Source organism: Zonotrichia leucophrys, unplaced genomic scaffold, assembly GCF_028769735.1.
Source record: "Zonotrichia leucophrys gambelii isolate GWCS_2022_RI unplaced genomic scaffold, RI_Zleu_2.0 Scaffold_871_20499, whole genome shotgun sequence".
NCBI classification, from domain to species: domain Eukaryota; kingdom Metazoa; phylum Chordata; class Aves; order Passeriformes; family Passerellidae; genus Zonotrichia; species Zonotrichia leucophrys.
The window spans coordinates 2723-20499 of NW_026993076.1; the positions used below are offsets into that span (position 1 = coordinate 2723).

At 40.8% G+C, this 17777-nt stretch overlaps 1 protein-coding gene across 1 annotated transcript; it reads right to left on the minus strand.

Annotated features, from left to right (window-relative positions):
- Positions 1 to 638: 638 nt before the first annotated feature.
- On the minus strand, positions 639 to 15299 carry LOC135442025 (uncharacterized; the record flags this gene model as incomplete). The annotated part of the gene is made up of 5 exons (XM_064701577.1): positions 639 to 902; positions 5591 to 5623; positions 5802 to 5914; positions 13596 to 13914; positions 15195 to 15299. Coding segments are annotated over 5 exons (834 nt in total), but the record flags the coding sequence as incomplete, so codon positions are not given.
- Between the last annotated feature and the right edge of the window lie 2478 nt (positions 15300 to 17777).

Sequence of the window (17777 nt, forward strand, 5' to 3'; positions counted from 1 at the left end):
CCCCCAGGGCGATGGCGTTGTTGGGATTGGGAATTTGGGAATTTTTGGGAATTTTTCTCACCTTAGCCCTGCTGATCTCCTGTGCCCCCAGGGCGATGGTGTCGGTGGAATTGGGAATTTGAGAATTTTGGGAATTTTTCTCACCCTGGCCCTGCTGATCTCCTGTGCCTCCAGGCTGATGGCATCGTTGGGATTGGGAATTTGGGATTTTGGGAATTTTTGGGAATTTTTCTCACCTTAGCCCTGCTGATCTCCTGTGCCCCCAGGGCGATGGCGTTGTTGGGATTGGGAATTTGGGATTTTGGGAATTTTGGGATTTTGGGATTGGAGAATTTTTGGGAATTTTGGGATTTGAGATTTGGGGAATTTTGGGATTAGGGAATTTGGAATTTTGGGATTTTTGGGAATTTTGGGAATTTTTCTCACCCTGGCCCTGCTGATCTCCATTGCCCCCAGGGCGATGGCGTTGTTGGGATTGGGAATTTGGGGATTTGGGAATTTTTGGGGAATTTTGGGATTTTTTGGGAATTTTGGGAATTTTTCTCACCCTGGCCCTGCTGATCTCCATTGCCCCCAGGCCGATGGCGTTGTTGGGATTGGGAATTTGGGGATTTGGGAATTTTGGGAATTTTTCTCACCCTGGCCCTGCTGATCTCCTGTGCCCCCAGGGCGATGGCATCGTTGGGATTGGGAATTTGGGAATTTGGGAATTTAGGGATTTTGAGAATTTGGGAATTTGGGATTTTGGGAATTTTGGGAATTTTTCTCACCCTGGCCCTGCTGATCTCCTGTGCCCCCAGGGCGATGGCATCGTTGGCCGCGCCCCTGCCCAGCTCCCCGAGGTGGCTCCGAACCACGGCGCCCATCGAGCCCAAAATCAGCGCCCGCTGCGGCGCCGGCAGCTGGAATTCCAAAAAAATCCAAAAAATTGGGAATTTGGGACGGGATCCACAGGGGTTTGGGGGGTTGGGGTCAGGGGGGGAGATGCAATTCCCAAAAAATAAGAGAAATCCCCAAAAATTCCCAGAAATCCCCAAAAATCCCGACCCTCGGGGTTGGCAGATTCAAGGCCACTCAGGGCCTCCTGGGAATGCTCAAAATCCCCCAAAAATCCCCCAAAAATCCCCCAAAAATCCCCCCAAAATCCCAAAAAAATCCCCCAAAAAATCCCCCCAAAATCCCCCAAAAATCCCCCCAAAATCCCCCAAAAATCCCCCCAAAATCCCCCAAAAATCCCTCAAAAATCCCCCAAAAATCCCCCAAAAATCCCCCCAAAATCCCCCAAAAATCTCCCCAAAATCCCAAAAAAATCCCCCAAAAATCTCCCCCAAATCCCCCAAAAATCCCCCAAAAATCCCCCCAAAATCCCCCAAAAATCCCCCCAAAAATCCCCCCAAAATCCTCCAAAAATCTCCCCAAAAATCCCCCAAAATCCCCCCAAAAATCCCCCAAAATCCCCCAAAAATCCCCCAAAAAAATCCCCCCAAAAATCCCTCAAAATCCCCCAAAAATCCCTCAAAAATCCCCCCAAAATCCCCCCAAAAATCCCCCCAAAATCCAAAAAAAATCTCTCAAAAATCCCCCCAAAATCCTCCAAAAATCCCCCCAAAAATCCACCAAAATCCCCCCAAAAATCCCCCAAAATCCCCCAAAAATCCCCCAAAAAAATCCCTCAAAAAACCCCAAAAATCTCCCCAAAAATCCCCCAAAAAATCTTCCCAAAATCCCCCCAAAATAAAAAAAAATCCCCCCAAAATCCCCCCAAAATCCCCCAAAAATCCCTCAAAAATCCCTCAAAAATCTCCCCAAAAATCCCCCCAAAAATCCCCCAAAATCCAAAAAAAATCCCCCAAAAATCCCCCAAAAATCCCCCAAAAATCCCCCAAAAATCTCCCCAAAATCCCCCCAAAAATCCCCCAAAAATCCCCCCCAAAATCCCCCAAAAATCCCTCAAAATCCCCCAAAAATCCCCCAAAATCCCAAAAAAATCCCCCCCAAAATCCCCCAAAAATCCCTCAAAATCCCCCAAAAATCCCCCAAAAATCCCCCCAAAAATCCCCCAAAAATCCCCCCAAAATCCCCCAAAAATCCCCCAAAAATTACCAAAGAACTCCTAGAAAATCCCCAGAAAATTTCCTAGAAAAATCCCAAAACATCCCCCCAGAAAACCCCAAAAATCCCCAAACACTCATCAAAAATCCCCCAAAATTTCCCAGAAAATTCCCCAAAATCTCCCAAGTTTCTCCCCAGAATGCCCAAAATTTCCCAGAAAGTCCCCCAAAAATTCCCAAAAAATCCCCAGAAAATTCCTGGAAAATTTAAAAAAAAAAAAAAAATCCAAAAAAAATCCCAGAAAAGCCCCAAAAAATTCACATAAATTTTTAAAAATCCCCAAAAAATCCCCCAAAATCCCCCCGAATTTCCCAGAAAATTCCCATAAAATTTCCTAAAAAATTGCAAGAGGACACCCAAAATCCCAAAAATAAGCAAGAAATCCCCAAAGTTTCCCACAAAATTCCCAGAAAATTCCAAAACATTCCCCAGAAAACCCCAAAAATCCCCAAACACTCATCAAAAATCCCCCAAAATTTCCCAGAAAATCCCCCAAAAATCCCCAAAAAATCCCCAGAAAATTCCTGGAAAATTAAAAAAATAAAACCAATCTTCAAAAAAAAAATCCCAGAAAGCCCCAGAAAATTCAGAAAAATTTTTAAAAATCCCCAGAAAATCCCCCAAAATCCCCCCGAATTTCCCAGAAAAATCCCATAAAATTTCCAAAAAAATTGCAAGAAGTCACCCAAAATCCCAAAAATAAGCAAAAAAATCCCCAGTTTCCCACAAAATTCCCAGAAAATTCCAAACCATTCCCCAGAAAACCCCAAAAATCCCCAAACACTCATCAAAAATCCCCCAAATTTTCCCAGAAAGTCCCCCAAAAATTCCCAAAAAATCCCCAGAAAATTCCTGGAAAATTAAAAAAAAAAAAAAAAACAAAACAAACAAAAAAAAAAAAATCTCCAAAAAAAATCCCAGAAAAGTCCCAAAAAATTCACAAAAATTTTTTTAAATCGCCAGAAAATCCCCCAAAATCCCCCCGAATTTCCCAGAAAATTCCCATAAAATTTCCTAAAAAATTGCAAGAGGACACCCAAAATCCCAAAAATAAGCAAAAAAATCCCCAAAGTTTCCCACAAAATTCCCAGAAAATTCCAAAACATTCCCCAGAAAACCCCAAAAATCCCCAAACACTCATCAAAAATCCCCCAAAATTTCCCAGAAAATCCCCCAAAAATTCCCAAAACATTCCCAGAAAATTCCTGGAAAATTAAAAAAATAAAACCAATCTTCAAAAAAAAAATCCCAGAAAGCCCCAGAAAATTCAGAAAAATTTTTAAAAATCCCCAGAAAATCCCCCAAAATCCCCCCGAATTTCCCAGAAAATTCCCATAAAATTTCCAAAAAAATTGCAAGAAGTCACCCAAAATTAAGCAAAAATCCCCAAAATTTCCCAGAAAATTCCCCAAATACCCCAATAATTCCCAAAAATCTCCGGAATTCCTAGAAAATTCCCAAAAAATCTCCCAAAATCCCCACTTTGGGATGCCCCCTCAGGCTCTCCCCACAGCACTGCAGGAGCTCTGAGGGCTCGGTGGCTCCGAGGCCGCTCAGGCCCTCACGGAAATTCCCAAAAAATCCCCAAAAATTCCCAGAAAAATCCCAAAAAAATCACCAAAAACCTCCAAAAAAACCCCAAAATCCCCAGAATTCCTAGAAAATTCCCAAAAAAGCCCCAAAATTCCCCACCTTGTCGTGGTTCCTCAGGCTCTCCCCACAGCACTGCAGGAGCTCTGAGGGCTCGGCAGCTCCGAGGCCGCTCAGGCCCTCACAGAAATTACCAAAAAATCCCCAAAAATTCCCAAAAAAATCCAAAAAAATCACCAAAAACCTCCAAAAAAACCCCAAAATGCCCAGAATTTCTAGAAAATTCCCCAAAAAGCCCCAAAATTCCCCACCTTGTGCTGCACCCTCAGGCTCTCCCCACAGCACTGCAGGAGCTCTGAGGGCTCGGCGGCTCCGAGGCCGCTCAGGCCCTCACAGAAATTCCCAAAAAAATCCCAAAAATTCCCAGAAAAATCCCCAAAAATATCACCAAAAACCTCCAAAAAAACCCCAAAATCCCCAGAATTCCTAGAAAATTCCCCAAAAAGCCCCAAAAATCCCCACCTTGTGCTGCACCCTCAGGCTCTCCCCACAGCACTGCAGGAGCTCTGAGGGCTCGGCGGCTCTGAGGCCGCTCAGGCCCTCACAGAAATTCACAAAAAATCCCAAAAAAATCCCAAAAAAATCCCAAAAAAATCCCAAAAAATCCCCAAAAATTCCCAAAAAATCCATGAATTCCCCACCTTGTCGTGGTTCCTCAGGAAGTCCCCGCAGACCTGCAGCAGCTCCTCGGGATCAGCGGCCCCGAGGCCGCTCAGGCCCTCACAGAAATTCCCAAAAAATCCCCAAAAATTCCTAAAAAATCCCCAAAAAAATCCCAAAAAATCCCCAAAAAATCCCCAAAAATCCCCGAATTCCCCACCTTGTCGTGGTTCCTCAGGAAGTCCCCGCAGACCCGCAGCAGCTCCTCGGGATCAGCAGCTCTGAGGCCGCTCAGGCCCTCACAGAAATCCACAAAAAATCCCCAAAAATCCCAAAAAAATCCCCAAAAAAATCACCAAAAACCTCCAAAAAAACCCCAAAATGCCCAGAATTCCTAGAAAATTCCCCAAAAAGCCCCAAAAATCCCCACCTTGTGCTGCACCCTCAGGCTCTCCCCACAGCACTGCAGGAGCTCTGAGGGCTCGGCGGCTCCGAGGCCGCTCAGGCCCTCACAGAAATTCACAAAAAATCCCCAAAAATCCCAAAAAAATCCCCAAAAAAATCACCAAAAACCTCTAAAAAAACCCCAAAATCCCCAGAATTCAAAAAAAATTCCCAAAAATCCCCAAAAATCCCCGAATTCCCCACCTTGTCGTGGTTCCTCAGGCTCTCCCCACAGACCTGCAGGAGCTCTGAGGGCTCGGTGGCTCCGAGGCCGCTCAGGCCCTCACGAAAATTCCCAAAAAATCCCCAAAAATTCCTAAAAAATCCCCAAAAAATCCCCAAAAATCCCCAAAAATTCCCAAAAAATCCCCAAAAATTCCCAGAAAAATCCCCAAAAATCCCCAAAAATCCCCGAATTCCCCACCTTGTCGTGGTTCTTCAGGAACTCCCCACAGCACTGCAGGAGCTCTGAGGGCTCGGCGGCTCCGAGGCCACTCAGGCCCTCACAGAAATTCACAAAAAAATCCCAAAAAAATTCCTAAAAAATTCCCCAAAAAATCCCAAAAATTCCCAAAAAAATCCCAAAAAATCCCCAAAAACCCCCGAATTCCCCACCTTGTCGTGGTTCCTCAGGAAGTCCCCGCAGACCTGCAGCAGCTCCTCGGGATCAGCAGCCCCGAGGCCGCTCAGGCCCTCACAGAAATTCACAAAAAAATCCCCAAAAATTCCCAAAAAAATCCCAAAAAATCCCCAAAAAATCCCCAAAAATCCCCGAATTCCCCACCTTGTCGTGGTTCCTCAGGAAGTCCCCGCAGACCTGCAGCAGCTCCTCAGGATCAGCAGCTCCCAGGCCGCTCAGGCCCTCACAGAAATTCACTAAAAATCCCCAAAAATTCCCAAAAAATTCCCAAAAAATCCCAAAAAAATCCCAAAAAATCCCCAAAAACCCCCGAATTCCCCACCTTGTTGTGGTTCCTCAGGAACTCCCCGCAGACCTGCAGGAGCTCCTCAGGATCAGCAGCCCCGAGGCCGCTCAGGGCCTCCCTCAGCTGCTGCTGCACCTCGGGCTGAGGCTCCGCGCTCGCCTCCAGCAGCGCCAGCGCCAGCCCTGGAACGTTCCAGAACAGCAGCAAATCAGCACCTGAAAGCTCCCCAACTTCCTCTCCTTTTTTTCCCCAGTTTTCCCCATTTTTTCCCAATTTTTCCCCACTTTTTTCCCAATTTTTATCCAATTTTTTCCACTTTTTTTCCCACTTTTTTCCCCAATTTTTTCCACTTTTTTCCCCAATTTTTATCCAATTTTTCCCTTTTTCCCACTTTTTTTCCCCAATTTTTATCCAATTTTTTCCACTTTTTTCCCACATTTTTTGCCAATTTTTCCCACTTTTTCCCCCCATTTTTTGCCAATTTTTTCCAATTTTTTCCAAATTTTTTTCCAAATTTTTCTCAAATTTTTTCCAGTTTTTCCCCCGTTTTTTTCCCAATTTTTATCCAATTTTTCCCCTTTTTTCCCGCTTTTTTCCCTTTTTTTTCCCTCTGACTTTGCCCCTTTTCCTCCCTCTTTTCTAATTTTTTGCCTTCCCTCCCTTTTTTTCCAATTTTTTCCCTTCTCCCCTTATTTTCTTAATTTTTCCTCTTTTTTCTAATTTCCCCCATTTTTCCTTTTCCCCTCATTTTTCCCAATCCCTTTCCCATTTTCCCCCTTTTTCTTCCTTGTTCCCCTCATTTTTCCCTGTATTTTCCCCGAGTTTTCCCAATTTTTTGCCAATTTTTCCCTCTTTTTTCCCACTTTTTCCCCAATTTTTATCCAATTTTTCCCACTTTTCCCCATTTTTTCCCAATTTTTTTCCAATTTTTTCCAATTTTTTCCCACTTTTTCCCCAATTTTTATCCAATTTTTTCCACTTTTTTACCCGTTTTTTTCCCAATTTTTATCCAATTTTTTCCACTTTTTTCCCACTTTTTCCCCAATCTTTATCCAATTTTTCCCACTTTTTTCCCCAATTTTTTGCCAAATTTTCTCCAATTTTTTCCTCTTTTTTTCCACTTTTTTCCCCAATCTTTATCCAATTTTTTCCACTCTTTTCCCACTTTTATTTCCCAATTTTTATCCAATTTTTTCCACTTTTTTCCCACTTTTTTCCCTAATTTTTATCCAATTTTTTCCACTTTTTTCCCACTTTTTTCCCCAATTTTTATCCAATTTTTCCCAATTTTTTCCCCAATTTTTATCCAATTTTTCCCACTTTTTTCCCACTTTTTTCCCCAATTTTTATCCAATTTTTTCCACTTTTTTCCCACTTTTTTCCCCAATTTTTATCCAATTTTTTCCATTTTTTTCCCATTTTTTTTCCAATTTTTTCCACTTTTTTCCCACGTTTTTTCCCAATTTTTATCCAATTTTTCCCCTTTTTCCCATTTTTTTCCCTTTTTTTCCTTCCGACTTTGCCCCTTTTCCTCCCTCTTTTCTAATTTTTTGCCTTCCCTCCCTTTTTTCCAATTTTTTCCCTTTCCCCCTTTTTTTCTTAGTTTTTCCTTTTTTTCCTAATTTCCCCCATTTTTCCTTTCCCCCTCATTTTTCCCAATTCCTTTCCCATTTTCCCCCTTTTTCTTCCTTCTTCCCCCCCTTCTTCCCTGTATTTTCCCCGAGTTTTCCCCATTTTTATCCAAATTTTTCCACTTTTTTCCCACTTTTTTTCCCCAATTTTATCCAAATTTTTCCACTTTTTTCCCACTTTTTTTCCCCAATTTTATCCAATTTTTTCCACTTTTTTCCCGCTTTTTATCCAATTTTTCCACTTTTTTTCCCCAATTTTTATCCAATTTTTCCCACTTTTTTCCCCAATTTTTTGCCAATTTTTATACAATTTTTTCCACTTTTTTCCCACTTTTTTTCCCACTTTTTATCCAATTTTCCCCACTTTTTTCCCACTTTTTTTCCCACTTTTTATCCAATTTTTTCCCACTTTTTTCCCCAATTTTTATCCAATTTTTCCCCTTTTTTCCCACTTTTTTCCGCAATTTTTATCCAATTCTTTCCAATTTTTTCCCACTTTTTTCCCAATTTTTACCCAATTTTTCCCCTTTTTTTCCCCCTTTTTTCCCTTTTTTTTCCCTCTGACTTTGTCCCTTTTCCTCAATTTTTTCTAATTTTTTGTCTTCCCTCCCTTTTTTCCAATTTTTTCCCTTTCCCCCCGTTTTTTCTTAATTTTTCCTTTTTTTTCCTCATTTCCCCCATTTTTCCTTTCCCCTCATTTTTCCCAATCCCTTTCCCATTTTCCCCCTTTTTCTTCCTCGTTCCCCCCATTTTTCCCTGTATTTTTCCCGAGTTTTCCCCATTTTTTCCAATTTTCCCACTTTTTCCCACTTTCTCCCGCTTTTTATCCATTTTTTACCCACTTTTTCCCCACTTTTTTTCCCAATTTTTATCCAATTTTTCCCCTTTTTTCCCACTTTTTTCCCCAATTTTTATCCAATTTTTGCCCTTTTTTCCCACTTTTTTCCCCAATTTTTATCCAATTTTTCCCACTTTTTTCCCACTTTTTTCCCCAATTTTTATCCAATTTTTTCCAATTTTTTCCCACTTTTTTCCCCAATTTTTATCCAATTTTTTCCACTTTTTTCCCCGTTTTTTCCCCATTTTTATCCAATTTTTCCCATTTTTTCCCACTTTTTTCCCCAATTTTTATCCAATTTTTCCACTTTTTTTCCACATTTTTTGCCAATTTTTATCCAATTTTTCCCACTTTTTTCCCACTTTTTTCCCACTTTTTATCCACTTTTTCCCACTTTTTTCCCACTTTTTTCCACTTTTTATCCATTTTCCCACTTTTTCCCACTTTTTTCCCCACTTTTTATCCACTTTTTCCCACTTTTTTCCACTTTTTATCCATTTTTCCCACTTTTTCCCACTTTTTATCCACTTTTTATCCACTTTTTTCCACTTTTTTACCCATTTTTTCCCAATTTTTATCCAATTTTTCCACTTTTTTCCCACTTTTTTTCCAATTTTTATCCAATTTTTTCCACTTTTTTCCCACTTTTTTTCCCAATTTTTATCCAATTTTTCCACTGTTTTCCCCACGTTTTTTCCCAATTTTTATCCAATTTTTCCACTGTTTTCCCCACGTTTTTTCCCAATTTTTATGCAATTTTTCCCACTTTTTTCCTACTTTTATTTCCCAATTTTTATCCAATTTTTTCCACTTTTTTCCTACTTTTATTTCCCAATTTTTATCCAATTTTTTCCACTTTTTTCCCACATTTTTTGCCAATTTTTTCCACTTTTTCCCCTTTTTTCCTACTTTTTTTCCCCAATTTTTATCCAATTTTTCCCACTTTTTCCCAATTTTTTTCCAATTTTTCCACTGTTTTCCCCACGTTTTTTCCCAATTTTTATCCAATTTTTCCCACTTTTTTCCCAATTTTTATCCAATTTTTTCCACTTTTTTCCCACTTTTTTCCCCAATTTTTATCCAATTTTTCCCACTTTTTTCCCCAATTTTTATACAATTTTTATACAATTTTTTCCACTTTTTTCCCACTTTTTATCCAATTTTCCCCACTTTTTTCCCACTTTTTTTCCCAATTTTTATCCAATTTTTTCCACTTTTTTCCCACTTTTTTCCCTGTTTTTTTCCCAATTTTTATCCAATTTTTCCCACTTTTTTTCCCAATTTTTATCCAATTTTTCCACTTTTTTCCCCACGTTTTTCCCCAATTTTTAACCAATTTTTTCCACTTTTTTCCCACTTTTTCCCCAATTTTTATCCAATTTTTCCCACTTTTTTCTCCAATTTTTATCCAATTTTTTCCACTTTTTTCCCACTTTTTTCCCAATTTTTATCCAATTTTTTCCACTTTTTTCCCCAATTTTTATCCAATTTTTTCCACTTTTTTCCCACTTTTTTCCCCAATTTTTATTCAATTTTTTCCCACTTTTTTTCCCCATTTTTATCCAATTTTTCCCACTTTTATCCCCACTTTTTATCCAATTTTTCCCCCCATTTTTCCCAATTTTTTCCCCAATTTTTATCCAACTTTTCCCACTTTTTTCCCACTTTTTTCCCAATTTTTATCCAATTTTTTCCACTTTTTTTCCCACTTTTTTCCCCAATTTTTCCCCTTTTTTCCCACTTTTTTCCCCAATTTTTATCCAATTTTTCCCCTTTTTTCCCGCTTTTTTCCCCTTTTTTTTCTTTTGACTTTGCCCCTTTTCCTCCCTTTTTTCTAATTTTTTGCCTTCCCTCCCTTTTTCCCAATTTTTTCCCTTTCCCCTTTTTTTCTTATATTTTTCCTTTTTTTTCCTAATTTCCCCATTTTTCCTTTTCCCCTCATTTTTCCCAATCCCTTTCCCATTTTCCCCCTTTTTCTTCCTTGTTCCCCCCATTTTTCACTGTATTTTCCCCGAGTTTTCCCCATTTTTTCCCAATTTTTTCCACTTTTTTCCCACTTTTTTCCCAATTTTTATCCAATTTTTTCCACTTTTTTCCCACTTTTTTCCCCAATTTTTATCCAATTTTTCCCAATTTTTTCCCACTTTTTTCCCCAATTTTTATCCAATTTTTTCCAATTTTTTCCCACTTTTTTCCCTAATTTTTATCCATTTTTTTCCACTTTTTTACCCGGTTTTTTCCCAATTTTTATCCAATTTTTCCCATTTTTTTCCACTTTTTTCCCCAATCTTTATCCAATTTTTTCCACTTTTTTTCCCACATTTTTTGCCAATTTTTATCCAATTTTTCCCACTTTTTTCCCACTTTTTTCCCCACTTTTTATCCACTTTTTTCCCACTTTTTTCCCACTTTTTTCCCACTTTTTATCCACTTTTTTCCACGTTTTTCCCACTTTTTCCCCCAATTTTTTCCACTTTTTCCCCACTTTTTTTCCAATTTTTATCCAATTTTTCCCTCTTTTTTCCCACTTTTTTCCCTTTTTTTTTTTTCTGACTTTGCCCCTTTTCCTCCCTCTTTTCTAATTTTTTGCCTTCCCTCCCTTTTTTTCCACTTTTTTCCCTTTCCCCCCTTATTTTCTTAATTTTTCCTCTTTTTCTTAATTTCCCCCATTTTTCCTTTTCCCCTATCCCTTTCCCATTTTCCCCCTTTTTCTTCCTTGTTCCCCCCGTTTTTCCCTGTATTTTCCCCGAGTTTTCCCCATTTTTTGCCAATTTTTTCCCACTTTTTTCCCCAATTTTTATCCAATTTTTGCCCAATTTTTTCCCCAATTTTTATCCAATTTTTTCCACTTTTTTCCCCAATCTTTATCCAATTTTTTCCACTCTTTTCCCACTTTTTTTCCCCAATTTTTATCCAATTTTTTCCACTTTTTTCCCACTTTTTTTCCCCAATTTTTATCAAATTTTTCCCCTTTTTTCCCACTTTTTTCCCCAATTTTTATCCAATTCTTTCCACTTTTTTCCCCAATTTTTTCCCAATTTTTATCCAATTTTTTCCCTTTTTTACCCCTTTTTTCCCTTTTTTTTCCTTCTGACTTTGCCCCTTTTCCTCCCTCTTTTCTAATTTTTTGCCTTCCCTCCCTTTTTCCCAATTTTTTCCCTTCTCCCCTTTTTTTCTTAATTTTTCCTTTTTTTTCCTAATTTCCCCCATTTTTCCTTTCCCCCTCATTTTTCCCAATTCCTTTCCCATTTTCCCCCTTTTTCTTCCTTGTTCCCCCCATTTTTCCCGGTATTTTCCCCGAGTTTTCCCCATTTTTTCCCAATTTTTTCCACTTTTTTCCCAATTCCCAATTCTTGTGGGAAAAACTGGGCGGAAGTTCGGGAAAACGCAACTGGAAATGTGGGAATTCCCAATCGCTGTGGGAAAACTGAGCTGGAAATTTGGGAAAAATTGCTGGAATTCCTGATTTTTCAGGGAAAAACTGCAGCTGGAAATTTGGGAATTTCCCATTTCTTGTGGCAAATTGGGCTGGAAATTCAGGAAAATTTGGGGCTGGAAATTTGGGAATTCCCAATTTTCATTGGAAAACCAGACTGGAAATTTGGGAATTCCCAATTCCTGTGGGAAAACTGGGCTGGAAATTTGGGAAAATTGGCCGGAATTTCTGATTTTCATGGGAAAACTGCAGCTGGAAATTTGGGAATTCCCAATTCTCGTTGGAAAATTGGGCTGGAAATTCAGGAAAATTTGGGGCTGGAAATTTGGGAATTCCCAATCTCTGCTGGAAATGTGGGAATTCCCGATTTTCTTGGCAAACCAGGGCAGGGAATTTGGGAATTCCCAATTTTCATTGGAAAATCAGGCTGGAAATGTGGGAAAAGTGGCCGCAATTCCAAATCCTGCGGCAGAACTGGGCTGGAAATCTGGGAAAATCGGCCGGAAATTTGGGAAAAATGGCTGGAATTTCCAATTTCCAGAGAAAACCAGGGCTGGAAATTTGGGAATTCCAAATTTTCCTGGAAAAACTGGGCTGGAAATGTGGGAATTCCCAATCCCTGTGTGAAAACCTGGGATGGAAATTCAGGAAAATTGGCTGGAATTCCCAATTCCTGTGGGAAAATCGAGCTGGAAATTCAGGAAAACTGGGCTGGAAATCCGGGAATTCCCAGTTTTCATTGGAAAATCGGGCTGGAAATTTGAGAATTCCAATTCTTGTGGGAAAAACTGGGCGGGAAGTTCGGGAAAACCCAACTGGAAATGTGGGAATTCCCAATTTTCCTAGGGAAAGCAGGACTGGAAATTTGAGAATTCCCAATTTTCTTAGGAAGATCGCAGCTGGAAATTTGGGAATTTCCAGTCCCTGTTGGGAAACCAGACTGGAAATTTGGGAAAAGCCGGATGGAATTTTTAGGAAAAGCGGTTGGAATTCCCAATTTTCATAGGAAAATCAGGTTGGAAATGTGGGAATTCCCAATCCCTGCGTGGAAACCAGAGTGGAAATTTGGGAATTCCCAATCCCTGCTAGAAAACAGGGCCGGAAATTCGGGAATTACCAAAACCTGTGGGAAAACCGGGGATGGAAATTTCGGAAAACCTGACTGGAAATGCGGAAATTCCCAATTCCTGTGGGAAAACTGGGGCTGGAAATTTGGGAAAAGTCTCTGGAATTCCCGATTTTCACGGGAAAAACCGCAGCTGGAAATGTGGGAATTCCCAATTCTCGTTGGAAAATTGGGCTGGAAATTCAGGAAAATTTGGGGCTGGAAATTTGGGTTTTCCAATCCCTGCTAGAAAATTGGGATGGAAATTTGGGAATTCCCAATTCCTGTGGGAAACTGGGACGGAAATTTGGGAAAACCTGACTGAGAATGCAGAAATTCCCAATTCCTGTGGGAAAACTGGGGCTGGAAATTTGGGAAAAGTCTCTGGAATTCCCGATTTTCACGGGAAAAACCGCAGCTGGAAATGTGGGAATTCCCAATCCCTGCTGGAAAATTGGGATGGAAATTTGGGAATTCCAATTCTTGTGGGAAAACTGGGCGGGAAGTTCGGGAAAACGCAACTGGAAATTTGAAAATTCCCAATTTTCCTGGCAAACCAGGGCAGGAAATGTGGAAATTTCCAATTTTCATTGGAAAACCAGCCTGGAAATGTGGGAATTCCCAATCCCTGTGGGAAAACCGGGGCTGGAAATTTGGGATTTTCCAATCCCTGCTGGGAAAACCAGCTGGAAATTTGGGAATTCCAATTTTCATGGGGAAACTGAGGCCGGAAACGTGGGAATTCCTGATTTTCCAGGGAAACCTGGGGCAGGAAATGTGGGAATTTTTGGGAATGTGGGAATTTTTGGGAATTGTTGGGAATTTTCGGGAATTGTTGGGAATTGTGACTCACGTCGGAGCCGGGTCTCCATCATGGAGCGCGAGCGCGGAGCCCCCGGGCCCGGGAGCCCAACGGGGACCCGGAGATCCAGCTGGGAATGAATCAGGGAATGCGGGAATTCTGGGAATTCTGCGGGAATTCTGCGGGAATTCTGTGGGAATTCTGCGGGAATTCTGCGGGAATTAATGCTGGGAATTAATGCTGGGAATTCTCTGATCCAGGTGGGAATTCTGCGGGAATTCTGGTGGGAATTCTGGTGGGAATTCTGGTGGGAATTCTGCGGGAATCCTCTGATCCAGGTGGGAATTCTGCGGGAATTCTGGTGGGAATTCTGTGGGAATTAATGCTGGGAATCCTCTGATCCAGGTGGGAATTCTGTGGGAATTCTGGTGGGAATTCTTTGATCCAGCTGGGAATTAATTCTGCGGGAATTCTCTGGTTCCGGTGGGAATTCTCTGGTCCTGGTGGGAATCCTCCAATCCAGCTGGGAATTCTGTGGGAATTCTGCTGGGAATTCTGGCGGGAATTCCTTGGCAATCCTATGATCCAGGCGGGAATTCTGAGGGAATTCTCTGGTTCCAGGTGGGAATTCTGCGGGAATTCTGGTGGGAATTCTGGTGGGAATCCTGCAGGAATTCTGCAGGAATTCTGGTGGGAATTCTGAGGGAATTCTGTGGGAATTCTGAGGGAACGCTCCGATCCAGCTGGGAATTAATGCTGCGGGAATTCAGTGGGAACGCTCCGATCCAGCTGGGAATGAATTCTGTGGGAATTAATGCTGGGAATTCTGGTGGGAATTCTCTGATCCAGCTGGGAATTCTGAGGGAACTCCGGTGAAAATTCCGGTGGGAATTCTGGTGGGAATCCTCTGACCCAGGTGCAGATTCTGCGGGAATTCTGCTGGGAATTCTGGCGGGAATCCCCTGATCCAGCTGGGAATTCCTTGGGAATTCTGCAGGAATCCTCTGGTCTAGGTGGGAATTCTGTGGGAATTCCTTGGTTCTCGTGGGAATTCTCTGCTCCAGGTGGGAATTCTGCGGGAATTCCTTGGAAATTCTGTGGGAATCCTCTGATCCAGCTGGGAATTAATTCTGCGGGAATTCTGCTGGGAATTCCTTGGGAATTTTGTGATCCAGGTGAAATTCTGTGATTCCCAGTAGGAATTCTCTGATCCTGGTGGGAATTCCTTGGGAATTCCCTGATCCAGGTGGGATTTAACCGGAATTCTGGGAATCCAGGTGGGAATTCTGTGGGAATTCTGCGGGAATTCTGTGATCCAGGTGGGAATTCTCAGGTTCCGCTGGAAATTCGGCGGGAATTCAGCAGGATTTTTGTGGGAATTCTCTGGTTCCGGGTGGGAATTCTTTTGGGAATTCTTGGATCCAGGTGGGAATTCTGTGGGAATTCTCTGATCCCGTTGGATTTAACCGGAATTCTCTGGAATTCAGTGGGAATTCGCTGGGAATTCTCGGATCCCAGTGGGAATTAATGGGAATTTTCTGGTTCCAGGTGGGAATTCTCGGATCCCGCTGGGAATTAACGGGAATTTTCTGAATCCAACGGGGATCCTCAGATCCCGCTGGGAATTATTGGGAATTCCGCGCTCCCGACGGGAATTCCGTGCGCAGCCAGTCCAGGAAAATCCCCGGAATTCCGGAAGCTTCCATGGGATGCGGCCTCATCCCGGGATTCCTCCTCCTCCTCTTCCTCAGGCTCCTGAAAGGGGGAAAAGTTCCGAAATTCCCAAAAAAATTCCCAGAAATCCCCCCAAAAAATTCCCAGAAATCCCAAAAAAATTCCCAGAAATCCCACCAAAAAAATTCCCAGAAATCCCAAAAAAATTTCCCAGAAATCCCCCAAAAAATTCCCAGAAATCCCCAAAAAAATTCCCAGAAATCCCCAATCCCAGATTTTCAGGAATCCCAATCCCAGACTTTTTTTTCCCACTCTGGAATTCCAATCCCAAAATTTTCTTTTCCCTTCTCCGATTCCAATCCCAAATTATTTTTCGCCCTCTCTGCAATTCCAGATTTCCCCCCCCCCCTTCTGGAATTCCGATCCCGGAATTTTTTTTTTTTTTCTGGAATCCCGATCCCAAATTTCACCCCTCTGGAATAAAAATCCCGGATTTTTTCCTGGAATTCCAGTCCCAGATTTCCCCCCCACTCTTGAACCCCAATCCCAAAGTTTTTCCCCCTCTGGAATTCCCATCCCATTTTTTTCTGGAATTCCAATCCCAGTTTTTTCTGGAATTCCCATCCCAGATTTTTCTGGAATTCCAATCCCATTTTTTTCTGGAATTCCCATCCCAGATTTTCCTTTTCTCTCTGGAATTCCAAACCCAGACTTTTGTGAGATCCCAATCCCAAATTTTTCCCCTCTGAAATTCAAATCCCAGATTTTTTTTATCCCCCTCTTTGTAATTCCAATTCCAGAATTATTTCCCCCTCTGGAATTTCAGGTTTTTTCCCTCCTCTCCAATTCCAATCCCAAATTTTTTTTTTTTGTTCCCCTTTGGAATCCCAATCCCGTTTTTTTTTTTTTTCCTGGAATCTCAATCCCAAATTTTTTTTTTTTTCTGGAATTCCAATTCCACAATTATCTCCCCCCTCTGGGATCCCAATCTGAGATTTTTCTGGAATTCCAATCCCAAATTTTCCCCTCTCTGGACTCCAAATCCCTTTTTTCTTCCCCGTCCTCTGGAATCCCAATCCCAGATTTTTTTTCCCTATTTTTTCCTATTTTTTCCCTTTTTTTTTTCCCCAATTTGATTGGAATTGGGTTTTTTAAATCGGTTTTTTCCCCCCCTCCGGAACCCCAATCCCATTTTTATTTCCCTCCGGAATCCCAATCCCAGATTTTTTTTTTTTCCCACTCTGGAATTCCAATCCCAGATTTTTCTTTTCCCTTCTCCGGTTCCAATCCCAAATTATTTTTCCCCCCTCTGGAATTCCAGGTTTTTTTCCCTCCCCTCCTCCTCTGCAATTCCAACATCCCAAATTATTTTTTCCCCTCTCTGGAATCCCAATTCCATCTTTTTTCCCGGAATCCCAATTCCCAGATTTTTCTGGAAATTCAAGTCCAAATTTTTTTCTCCCCTCCCCTCTGGAATCCTGAATCCCAGATTTTTTAATGGAATTCAAATCCCAATTTTTTTTAATGGAATTCCCAATCCCAATCCCCAATTTATTTTATTTTTTCCCCTCTGGAATCCCAATCCCATTTTTTTATGGAATTCAAATTTCAAATTTTTTTTTTATGGAATTCCCAATCCCAATCCCCAATTTATTTTATTTTTTTTCCCTCTGGAATCCCAATCCCTTTTTTTTTTTTTTTTTTTATGGAATTCAAATCCCAATTTTTTTTTTATGGAATTCCCAATCTCCAATTTATTTTATTTTTTTCCTCTGGAATCGCAATCCCTTTTTTTAAATGAAATTCAAATCCCAAATTTTTTATGGAATTCCCCAATCCCCAATTTATTTTATTTCTTCCCTCTGGAACCCAATCCCATTTTTTTTTTTTTTTTAAAGGAATTCAAATCCCAATTTTTTTTAAAAGGAATTCCCAATCCCAATCCCAAATTTATTTGATGTTTTCCCTCTGGAATCCTGATCCCATTTTTTTTATGGAATTCAAATCCCCAAAATTTTTTTTTTATGGAATTCCCAATCCCAAATTTATTTTATTTTTTTTCCCTCTGGAATCCCAATGCCATTTTTTTTTATGGAATTCTAATCCCAATTTTTTTTTTAAGGAATTCCCAATTCCAAATTTATTTTATTTTTTCCCTCTGGAATCCCAATCCCATTTTTTTATGAAATTCAAATTCCAAACTTTTTTTGGAATTCCCAATCCCAATCCCAAATTTTATTTTAATTTTTCCCTCTGGAATCCCGATCCCATTTTTTTTTTTAAATGGAATTCAAATCCCAAATTTTTTTCTGGAATTCCCAATCCCAATCCCCAATTTATTTTATTTTTTTTTTTTTTTTCCCCTCTGGAATCCCGATCCCATTTTTTTTTTTTTAAAATGGAATTCAAATCCCATTTTTTTTTCTGGAATTCCCAATCCCATTTTTTTCTGGAATTCCCAATCCCATTTTTTCCTCCCCCCCTCTGGAATTTCGCTGTCCCACAAATCCAACCCAAACTCCATCCAGGCCTTGTCCCAAATTTTTTTGGGCCCTCCCC